General features: G+C 37.2%; 1 protein-coding gene across 5 annotated transcripts in view; it reads left to right on the top strand.

Moving 5' to 3' along the window:
- LOC136873739 (phosphatidylinositol 4-phosphate 5-kinase type-1 alpha) overlaps window positions 1-12,485 on the top strand; it is a 561,879-nt gene that overhangs the window by 438,035 nt on the left and 111,359 nt on the right. For all 5 annotated transcript variants that reach the window (XM_067146914.2, XM_067146913.2, XM_067146910.2 and 2 more), the window contains one exon: window positions 6,657-6,837. In XM_067146914.2, the coding sequence (XP_067003015.2) occupies window positions 6,657-6,837 (181 nt within the window). The remainder of the gene's footprint in view (window positions 1-6,656; window positions 6,838-12,485) is intronic.

The raw sequence follows: 12,485 nt of genomic DNA, 5'->3' as shown, positions 1-12,485 counted from the left end.
CGTGGGATTTGAACCGAGGGTATGTCCAAAATCCAAATGAGTTGCTTGCTGCCCTACCTCAGAGCTAATCCGGTGGGTTGCTGAAGATTATAATTATATATATATATATATTCGTTTACGACCATTAGAGACCACTTTAGGTAACAATTACATGTTTCTGGAAGTCTTCCTCACAGCCCAGAACTTTAGCATCCTTTCTCTGGCAGCCTGTCTTCTTTCTTCCGTCCACCCACGGTTAAGTTTTGGTTCGTCATGGAATCCCTGAAATCTTGATTAATTAATTTCATTATGTTCCGTATTGATATCTACCATATATCATAGAAAGAAAGAGAGTTCCATCTAACCAATACTTATTTATTTTTAAAAATTTTAAAAACAGAACCAGTTTCGACTCCTCATAGAGTCATCTTCAGCTGTCATACATTCACATTAGACTGCACATTCTCAATAGTAATACCTTGCCAAATTTAAAACAATGTTGTTTTCAATGACATTCATGTTTTCGAGTGGTCATTCTGTTCGTATATTTAAATTTGTTTGAAGACAAATAATAAAAAGATAACTGTCAAGGTGTCACCTGTGCGGGACTAGGTCCCGAATTACAACTCTGGATGTGATCCAGAGATATGGTGATAACATTTTCAAGAAAGCTTACGATTGCATCCATAAAGAATCTCTGTTTAAAATTTTAAGACACCTTGGACTACACCCCAAATTAATAAACATGATAAAATTGACTCTCACCAACACCAAATCAAAAGTGAAATTTAGGGGTGAAACATCAGAGACATTTGAAATTAAAACTGGACTACGGCAGGGAGATGGGCTCTCACCACTATTATTTAACTGTGCTCTAGAAATGGTAATGAGGGAATGGTTTAGGAAATGTCCCCCCAAAATAAAGATTGGCTGAAAAATCAAAACAAATTGCCTGGGTTTTGCTGACGATTTAACATTACTAGCAGTGGACATATAAGAAGCAAAAACCCAGATATCAGAACTTCAAAACATTGCAAATAAAATTAGCCTCAAAATATCATTTGAAAAAACATAAATTATGCCCCAAAAACCAACACAGCTAAAAGAAGTCACCATAAATGGTAATAAAATCAAAATAGTAACTCAATTTAAATATCTTGGAGAAGTAATAACACATAACCTAAATGAAAAAATCTCAATCCAAATAAGAACAAATAGATTAACTAAAGCACAAAAATTAACATGGGATATCTACAAAAAGAAATGTCTATCATTAAATACAAAAATAAAACACTACAACACAGTTATAAAACTGTAAACTACATATGCAGCAGAAACACTTTTTCACCTGAATAAACAATCAAAGACTGACAGACTTCAGAAAATTGAAAGGAGAATTGGAAGAACCTGCATCAACAAGAAAAAAAAAAAAATACCAGAAAGATGGACAGTGGCAGGTAATGCCAAACAAAGTCGTGTACAAAGAGCTAGAACCCATTACAGATACTATGCGTAAGAGGAGACTGGGATTCTTTGGTCATATCATGAGGATGCAGGATTCGAGACTTCTGAAACAACTAGTACAACACAATCTCGTCTCAAAAAATACCACAACAGGATGTAAATGGATCAGAGAAGTAAGGGTGGATCTGAAGGAAATAGGCCTTACAACAGAAGACACCACAAATAAGATAAAATTGAATACAAAACTCAAGAATACAAACCTCCGCTTTACCCTTACACAAAACAAACCAACAACGCGCACATTTTCAACTGAGGAAAGGGCACGAAGATCGGAGCATCTGAAGAAGTACTGGGAGGACCGCAAAGCCCGAACAATCCCTTCAAAGAGACCTGAACGACAGACTGACTAAAGTGATCCTATGTGGTCATAAAAGAAGAAGAAGATAACTATTTGAAACACATTAAAAGTTTACATTATCTGGTAAAACACATTGTTATGTACATTTGTACTATTACCTTTCAAGTTATATAGATAAAACAAGTTCTTAAATCAATTCGTCAGATATAAAAAGGTAATATGCTTGAATACAGCTGTATAAGCTTTTATTAATACCTGATGAATTGATTTAAGAACTTGTTTTATCTGTATAACTTGAAAGGTGATAGTACAAATGTACATAACAATGTGTTTTACCAGATAATGTAAACTTTTAATGTGTTTCAAATAGTTATCTTTTTATTAATAGTCTTCAAACAAATTTAAATACATGAACAGGATGACCACTCGAAAACATGAATGTCATTCAGTACAAAATTGTTTTAAATTTGGCAAGGTATTACTATTGACAATGTGTAGTCTAATGTAAATGTATGACAGCTGAAGATGACTCTATGAGGAGTCAAAACCGGTTCTGTTTTTTTTTTTTTTTTTTAATTAATAAATAAGTATTGATTAGGTGGAACTCTCTTTCTTTCTATGATATCCCTGAAATCTGTCGATCACTGACCTAAACTGTGTTCGGTTTGAGATGTCTTGTGAATTTAGTCCCACCTGTTTGAGATCCTTTCTCACCTCCCTGAACCATTTGTCAGACACTTTAGGTCTGCTGTCTAGTATTGTGAAAATCCTTTTCGTTAGTCTCTTCTCATCCATTCTAAATAAATGCCCATAGAATTTAAGTCTCCATTTTCTCATGGACTCAGCCTTTCATTGTCTCGGTAAAGTTATTCCCTTCCTCGCAGCCTATACTGTCTATCCACAATCTTTGGACCCATTATTTTGCGAAGGATCTTTCTTTCGAATTTTTCAGCTTCTCTCAGTCCCGCTTTTCCTGTCATTTGGAGGCATTCACTAGCATACAGACATTCCGTTTTAATCACTGTATTGTAGTGCCTTAGTTTAGCTCGTCTGGAGATGGTTTTCTTCTTTTATATAGGATATGTCCTATGAAAAGCCGCAGCCATTTCCTCCTGTCTAGTGTTGTTTGCTTCTCTTTCATCAGTTTTCAGTTGCACTATTTCACCCAAGTACTTAAAGCTATCAACTCATTCTATTTTACCGTGTTCTGTCTTCAGGTACCGAGGGGCTATTTCGATGTTTGTTATATATTTAGTTTTTTCGAAAGAAATCTGTAGTCCTGCCTTTTCTGCTTGTAGTTTTAGTACATTCAGCTGTTCTATTGCTGTGTCAGTATTCCTAGATAGCAGCGCAACGTCATCAGCAAAGGCAAGGCAATTAATCATGACACCACTTTTTGACCCCCCAATGTATACTTGGTTAAGTAAACCTTTTCTGTCCAGTTCTTTTTCCCATTCCCGGATAATCTTCTCCAACACACAGTTGAAAAGAATTGGTGACAATCCATCACCCTGTCTGACTCCTGTTTTAATATCAAACTGCTTGGAGTTCTCTCCCATGAACTTAACTTTCGAATGTGTCTCAGTTAAAGTCTGCTTAATAATTGCTGTTGTTTTGGCGTCAATTCCAAATTCCACTAATATATTGAATAGCACTTCCCTGTCGACTGAATCATACGCCTTTTTGAAGTGTACAAAAACGACTACCAGATCCTTTGAGAGATGATTCTCTAGTACACGTTTCAGACTCCAGATTTGATCAGCGCATGATCTTCCCTTCCTAAATTCTGCTTGATACTCGCCTAGTTGGTGATCCACTTGTTCCACAAGTCTCCTCTGTAGTGCTTTAGAGAGTGTCTTATATGTTACAGGTGTGATGGAAATACCGTGGTAGTTGTTAGGATCTGCCCTATCACCTTTCTTGTGTAGAGGATGTATGATAGCATTTTTCCAGTCTTTAGGGATTACCTCCATTTCCCATATCTTTTCCATTTCTCACCTTAAAATTGTTATTGTGATTTCTCCACCACTTTTCAGCATCTCTGCTGTGACAGAGTCTTCCCCTGCAGCTTGTTGTTGTTTAAGTCTGTAATTATTTCACAGAATTCTTTTTCGTCAGGGGGTATTGCATTTTCATTCCATTGCTTTGGATCCTCTTTTGGCCATTTATTTTTAGGTTTTTCATAGTTCAACAATTTCTCAAAATATGTAGCTAATATCTCACAATTTTCATTGTTATTCACAGCCAATTTTCCATCTTCCCTTCGAAATCCCATGGTAGATGGTTGATATCCATGTATGTGCTCTTTAAAGGTCCTATAAAAGTTCCTAGTATTGTTCTTCTTAAATTCTGTGTCAATACTTCGGATTTTGTCAGATATTTGATTCCTTTTGGCTTGCCAGAGGGTCTTTGCTGTCTGTTTGCGTACCTCTTTGTATGTCTCAAATTTATCTTCTTTTTTATCTGCGTACCATGCTTTATAGGCTGCAGCTCTCCTATCAATTGCTACATCACAGTCTGTAGTCCACCATCGGAGTCTGCGAGTTCGTTGCAATGGTGCAACATCCTTAGCTATATTAGCCATATTCTCTCGAATATCCTCACAAGTCTCCATTTTTTTTCTCCCGCATACGTCTTTGAAAGTTGTTTCTGTTTTCTTGAAGTTTTTCATGGTTTTTCTTTTATTGACACATTCGGAGAGAGTCTCTTCTTGTTTAACGGTAACGGCTTGAATTTTATGCGGGTCAAGAAGTGATCAGGGTCAAGATTGGCTCCTTTCCGTACTACCACATTTATAATTTCTTTAGTGTTTCTCCTTGAAATTGCAACAGGGTCCAGTTGATATTCACCTAGGTCTTTCCATAGAGCGCACCACGTTTTCTTTTTCCTTGACAGTCTTTTGAAGTATGTGGACATTAATTTAAGATCAAATGTCTCACATAAGTCAATAAGTCTCTTCCCATTCGTATTTGTTCTTTTGTGAGCTGGATAACCACCTACTATTTTTCAGAACTAACGTTCTTTCCCGACCTGCGCGTTGAAATCACCCATCAGAATTTTGACATGATTGCTTGGCGTCTTTAGCAATTCATTCTCCAATTGATCCCAGAATATTTTCACCTTATTATTAGGTTTTTTTCTGTTGTCTTCATTTATGGGGGCATGTGCATTGAATAATGTATATCTCTTGTTTGCACATTTCAGTGTTAGAGTGGAGAGTCTATCAGAAGGAGAAGAGAAGTCCGTTACGGAGTCAATAACTCTTTTGTTTACACAAAATGCTGTGCCAAGTTGCTGCAGATTTCTTCCAATTTTTCGTCTAGGTTTACCCTTAAAAATTCTATAATTTTCTGAATCAAACATAATAATATCAGTAAAACGTGTCTCTTGCACTGCTAGTATTAGGATATTCTGATTTTCCATTCTATCCAAAGTCCGTTTTAATTTCCCCGTCCTAAGTAGAGTCTGTATGTTGATAGTTCCAAAATAGTGATGTTTCTTTGTCCTTAGATTTTGTTTTAGGTTAGTCGTGTTTGTCGTTAGTCTGGCTACCAGATGGCTCCGACTCCATCTTGCATGTTGGTACAAGCTCCCCAGAATCCAAAGGCTTGTTTGCACCGTCTGATGGGACGGTGGATTTCCATTGCAGGGTACCACTTGGGGTAGTTTTCCTTGAAAGTGTTTCCATCATGCATAATGTTACCGCATGGTCATGTTTGGTGGGACAGATTACTCTGTCCATGGTTAGAACTACGGTTGTTAGCCGTAGAGCCAGTTCTTCCACCCTCTCAGCCGTTGGGAAATATCCTCTGCCGCCATCGAGACCATTGACTGCAGTCTTTTTTGCCTCAGTTGATCCGCGGGTGTTTATTTGGCTAAGCTTTATTCACACCTGTTTTGCATATCTACAGGAACATTCCCTATCAGCCATATGGGACGCGCCATGTCGGAGTTGAGGCCCCCGCACCCCAGATTATAATAATAATAATAATAATAATAATAATAATAATAATAATAATAATAATAATAATTTCCTCTTAATTACCTACAAGATCCTTTCAAAACTATTAAAACTAGGGCAAAAGAACAACTAGATCCACAACTGGGAGAATACTGAGGAGGGTTCAGGAAACAATTCTCTTGTATCAAGCAAATTATGAATTTGTCCTTTCATATCTAAAGTTCAGGAACAAGAAATTATTACTTCAATTTTGGTTTTTAGAGATAATTTCCACCTTCCAATACTTTTTAATTTCTATTCTATAATTACATAAACTTAGCTTAACATCTATTGTAGACTTAGCTTAACATCTAATTACTACATATTTTGTCTCAATCTATGAGACATTTTCAGCTAAAACAGTGTGCATCCAAAAACTGACACAGACGATACCTTTTAATTTTTGTTCTGCTTCTTAATATTTTGATACAAAGATACAAATCACATCACTGCAAACCTTTTGATGAACAATCATTGTGCATTTTTCCTTCTAATTCTTTAGGGATAATGGCAAGGAAAATGCCAAATATCTTCAAGAAATTCCTTGAAAATCTCGTAAAACTGTACATCTTTCAAATCTCACAACTAATAAGAGAGAAGGTATGGGCAACTGTTCTATTCAGGAACTGTATAATCTGGCTTAACTTAATTTTATATCAATAGAAATGCTGCACAATATGTGTTAACTTTTTTACTATTGTAGTGTGACCTTTATACTATTTATTGGACTGCTGCTTTTGACTAGACAGAGCATGCCATTCCACAATACCTGTCCTAAAGCTGTTCTAAAATAAGCTTGAAAGCTTAGTAATAGTTTGTACCCCTTCTTCCCATACGTGTGCGTGTCTGGTTCAGGAGGATTTGTGAGCAGCCATTCTCCCCTGCCCTGCTCTTCCACCCCTCCCCCTGCCTTCGAGGACGCCCTCCGTGGAGACTTGGTGGTAGAAACTGCGCCACTTCGCCATCGACTTGGTCCCGTGCATGCCACAGCTCATCATGTTGCGCGAAACTACAGGGAGACATCAGAAACAGTTAGGTGAGTAATCTCATTTGTATATACAGTGTATGTATGTATGTATATATATATTTGAAGATGCATCTCTTCCCAAATTGGCCATTTGTCTAAAGTATTTGTCTGGGAGGTCTCTGCTTCATCAGAACAATTGTGACAATTAGTGGCTAGGTAAACTGGAATGATTTGTTTGTCATTATTATTATTGTTGTTGTTGTTGTTAGCAAATTCTCCCAGTATTGGAAGACGTTTATCAAATAACTCAATCAATTCTTCTGTAGGTTCTTCTTGTTGTTCCAATAGGCTTTTATCCTTTCCGAAAAGGCATGTTTACGTTTATTATTATTATTATTATTATTATTATTATTATTATTATTATTATTATTATTATTATTACTAGGAATATTCTTTTTATTATTATAGTAGATTGAATTTAAGCATATTTCTGTTGATTGTTTAATTGATACATAAATCATAGCTTTTGTATAATAGTTACACTGGGTTCGGTGTAAGTAAAAGAATACATTATAAATCCTGTAGAGGCACCTCTGCTTCCCTGTCAGGCATTCTCTTCACTATGTTGTTGCAAGATATCTACTGAAATGCACTGCCATTCTTCTTCCATTATCCCCTGTGGATGGGGGATGCACATGAAAAATTACACACACTGTATCCCCTGCCCGTCATATGAAGAGGCTAAAAGGGGTGACCAAGGGATGATGGAATTAGAACCATGTGACTACTTGTGATTAGTACCATTACGTGAGCAACACCATGGGTCGACTTTACTTGCGATTAGTACCACTATATGCGGAACAACGGAGTCTGCGGTACCTTATATTAGTACCTTTGTGTGAGAAACACTACGGATCTGGGCGTGCCTGTGATTAGTACCACTATATGAGCAACACCGTTGATCTTAATTGCCTACGATTAGTACCACTGTGTGAGGCACACCATAGGTCTGCGTTACCTGTGGGTAGTATATTACCTGTGATTAGGACCACTATGTGAGAAACGCCGTGAGTCTACATTAATTGTGATTAATACCGCTACACGAGGAACACCATGGTTCTACTGTACCAGCGATTACTACTATTATGAGGGGCTGGTGACCTGGATTTTGGACCCCTTCAGACAACAGGCGTCATCGATTTAGGATTTTGCTTTGGAAGCAGTCTCTTGTTCAGTTTATACCATTGTTTTAAGTTATTTTATGGGAACTTTGAACATGGCGGTCAGATCTAGTGATTGTAAGTTCATAAGCATAGTTCTTCATCGTCGTCTTTTTTTTAAATTCTAGGCAGTGTATGTATTTTGGTATTATTTTAACTTTCAATATTGTAAGTTCGATCTGCTGATTACCAGGCGAGTTGGCCGTGCGGTTAGGGGCGCGCAGCTATTAGCTTGCATCTGGGAGATAGTGGGTTTGAACCCCACCGTCAGCAGCCCTGAAGATGGTTTTCCATGGTTTCCCATTTTCACACTAGGCAAATGCTAGGGTTGTACCTTAATTAAGGCCACTGCTGCTTCCCTCCCACTCCTGGGCCTTTCCCATTGTCACCATAAGACCTAGCTGTGTCATTGTGACGTAAAACAGATTGTAATTATATTAATAATAGATCTGCTGATTATTTTATATTCATTCATTTCTTCATTCTTCATTATCATGGTTTGAATTCTGGTCAGTGGATGAATTTTGGAATTTTAATTGTCATTACATTCCATCTCATCTCGTATTACTGAGGGCTGGTAGCCTTGATGTTAGGCTCTTATAAACAAGCTGCTGCTGCTTCTTCTTCTTCACCTTCTTCTTCTTCTTCTTCTTCTTCACCTTCTTCTTCTTCTTCTTCTTCTTCTTCTTCTTCTTCTTCTTCTTCTTCTTCTTCTTCTTCTTCTTCTTCTTCTTCTTCCATTGGGCAAGGGACATTGACTGCATCTTCTGAGACCTCATCCACCAATCCAATTCATCCCCAAAATGTTAGATGGGATTGAAATCTGGATTCTGCGCTGACCAGTCCAATTGGTGAACTCTCTGCATACCTGTGCACCATATACTTGGTATTACCTTAAGAATAATAGGTGTCAACTATATGAAAGAAGCACAATGTTGGGAACATTTGATTGGCTAGAATTGTACAATACAATTGAATTCATGCTGCCACGAATAACAACCAGTGGTTCCACACCATGGACAAGAAATACTCTCATGCCATCATGCCACAACCAACAGATATCATGGTGGACACAATACATGCTTCACCCATAGACGGCCATTCTAAACAGCATGAAGCTCGACTCTTTACTCCATGGTCATTGTCCAGTTGCAATATTCCGAATGTCATTTGAGATGCTGAATTTTATTCAATTTTGTGATAAACAGCTTATGTACTGCTGCTCCTGCAGAATGTTAGAGTTGGTGTACCTTAGTTCATAGTGTTGCGAGCGAGACGGATACTTCTTTCTATTGGCAGTTGTTGGCTGTTCTGTTGGCAGTTGTTGGCTGTGGCCTGTTTTTGACAATTTCATGTCTCTGTTTCTGTGATCTCTGTTGGCCAGAATTCTGTTGGACCACCCACTGAAGTGGCAACTTACAGTTACAACCTTATCAAAATATAACAGCTCTGCAAAACACACACACGCACACACACACGCACGCACGCACATGCACCTTTTCAACTGGTTCTTTAGCTTGCCAAAATATCTTTTAGGCTGCACAAGTCGCATGATTTACCACATACCTACATTCATGGGCATCCAGTTACTTTTGGTTGATACTGTACATTACCTAAGTGTTACGTTGCATTGATATTGTTTAATTCGAGGCTAGTGATACATGAATGTGCTTATTTGGGGCAGTTGAATGTACGTTTACTTTGCACTTATGTGTGTAATATAGCTCACAGTACAAACCAAGATCATCTTGTTCACTGTACATAGTTGATAGAACAAACAAAAAGGAGATTAGCTTTCCCATAAATTTGCTACTATATTTTTTTGTTTTAGGCCCCCTCTGAAACCCCTCCTCGTGCTGAATTGTTTTGAATAACTTAGAGCTAAGATCCTACTCACCCTAAAACATAAATACCAAGTTTCGTGAAAAATCCCTTTATCCATTCGACCTTGATGTTGTAACAAACAAAATTCTTCTGAACCCAACATAGATTATTATTTGTCCTATCTGGTATAAAAACCAAGTATCAGGTTAATATTCAGAAAATATCGACAGAAAGTCAATTATATATAGCTCGCCCAAGATTAGGAAAAAGCAAGCAAACTTGTAGAATTATGTGATAGTTCGTATGATTACACCCATGAAACCTCCAATTTCCACTAAATCCAAACCACAGGGATGTGACTTCTCATTTCAAAACTCCTACATATGTTGGTCAGATTGAAACCTCTACTGCTTTGGCGAGAAGAAAGTGCCATTGTCACTCAGCTATCACAACCTTCAAGATTAGGAAATTTACTTATAGTCATTGGTTTTAGTGAACTCACTTATAATGAACTTTCGGGTATCATTGGTCTCAATTCACTTCCATTAGTATGTACACTACAGTAACATTTCTCCAGAAGATCACCACTTAAAGCCAATCACCCCTATTTCCAACCACTTCTATCCAGCTTGGAATGATATTCTCACAAGACCAATGTATTTTCTCCCTTTTTAAGACAACTGTATCTTTTCCCAACTGACAGCCACTAATTTTAGACTTAAAATGTCTTATGTAGCTTCTTGAAGATTACCCTATTTGGCTCACAACTCCTAGTTACAAACCACTTGTATACCATCAATTTTATTTTCACAGAAATGTGGGAACTGTGTGCACAAGTACACGATGATGACAATGATTTTTCATGCACCACCCTGTAATTCCACTTATTCATCCAAACAATACTGTACTTTCACCCCCTCGTCTGTTGTATACAAACTGCCTGTGATTTATGTTAAACCTGTAGCTGTAGGTCATTGACCATTAATTATGAGCCACCTGCTCTTCTCTTGCAAGGGTGTGGGAGTAGGTAATAAGTTACTGTACTTAGTGTTAAAATCTTAAGAAATGCACTAGTGATTGTTCTGTGTTCAAAGTGAGGAGCAAGTCATCAGGTCAAAGAGAAAAATGTGCGTTCCTTCTCTAGAAGAAAGAACTTCTGTGATGAAAGAAAGTGAAAAAGCACTGTTGCAACATGATTTAGTGAATCAGTTTAATTGTGGGAAAAGACAAATTAAAAACACAGTTGCAAATCATGACTGTTACTTGAAGGAATGGGAGAAAAATACAAATGAAAAAGGACAATGAAAAGCTGTTGGCAACCATGTGAAGCTGTAACTGACACTGTATTTGAGTGGTTTAACTACACTTGTGCCAAGGGATATCAATAATGGAATATGTGAGGAAGGAGAATTCTTGAAGTACTGTTCCTGTACAAATACTTTAGATTACATCCAGTATATAAGAAAATAAAGTTATAAATACTGTACCATATTGTTAAGTACTGTTCAGTCGTTTACTTGTAATTATGTGCAATGCTTGTGTTTACATTAAGACCATCATAATACCATAACTACAACATATTACTATACACATTATACTGTCGTTAGTAGTAATGCCATCAGCTTCCATTCAGGAGATAGTGGGTTCGAACCCCACTGGGGGGGGGGGCAGCCCTGAAGATGGTTTTCCATGGATTCTCATTTTCACACCAGAAAAATGCTTGGGGCTGTACTTTAATTAAAGCCACAGTCGCTTCCCCCTTTCCCTATCCCATCATTGCCATAAGATCTTTCAGTGTTGGTGTGACATAAAGCACATTGAAAAAGTGGTAATAGGTTGACATTTTCCTTTAAGATCACCCCTATAAAAGACCAATTTTGTGGACATTTTCATCTTATCAGCATAAAGGGTTTCATTGTATATAATTTGTTGATATTCAGCTCTTTACTTCGGTTATACTGCTGTCGTAAGCCTAAACAGCGTAACTCAAGAGCTTCAAACTGTTCATAAATTACAAACTACATCACTGTATAAAATCAAGGCTTATTGCTTTTATGTTATGCATTGATTAGTGGCATAGCATGGTTTTCTGCTTAGGAAAAGCTGTCAACTAAAATATGTGCGATTTGCTTACAGTACAACCATCCTAAATGAATACAGTCATGCTTTACATTATTAATGGAATCACTGTGAAAGCACTTTATCAGAATATTGCTTACCTTACTTCTTGTAGACTAGATCAGTTGTTTTGGTTGTTCGTGGAAAATACATCAATGACATCATCCTCGAACGTTGATTTTGCCTACACCTGCTGGAGGAGTGATTTCTCAATGTTCAACAGAGCAAGAGATGAAAGTCTGTCTTGACTCTGTGTATTGTGTAAATAGTTCTCAATTCTCTTATTCTCAGATTCTCATTACCAATACTGCATCATAAGTGGCACTAAAAATCCCAGAAAAAGGAGAACAACAACTAGGAGAAATCATAACATTAAAGCAAAACAAAGCAAAGAAAGATTTTGTTTCTTGTAGACAACTGCCCAGCTCATCCTCAGGTTGAAACCTCAAGAATATCAAGTTGGTGTTAAAACAATTAAAAATGTATTTTCAAGTCATTCCAAAAGTAGCTTACAAATGCAAGGAACATGACCTTGCAGTTTATTTTACCTCGGTT

This window comes from Anabrus simplex, chromosome 5, assembly GCF_040414725.1.
Source record: "Anabrus simplex isolate iqAnaSimp1 chromosome 5, ASM4041472v1, whole genome shotgun sequence".
NCBI lineage: Eukaryota > Metazoa > Arthropoda > Insecta > Orthoptera > Tettigoniidae > Anabrus > Anabrus simplex.
The sequence above is the reverse complement of the archived record's forward strand: the minus strand, read 5'-3'. Positions and strand labels throughout refer to the sequence as shown.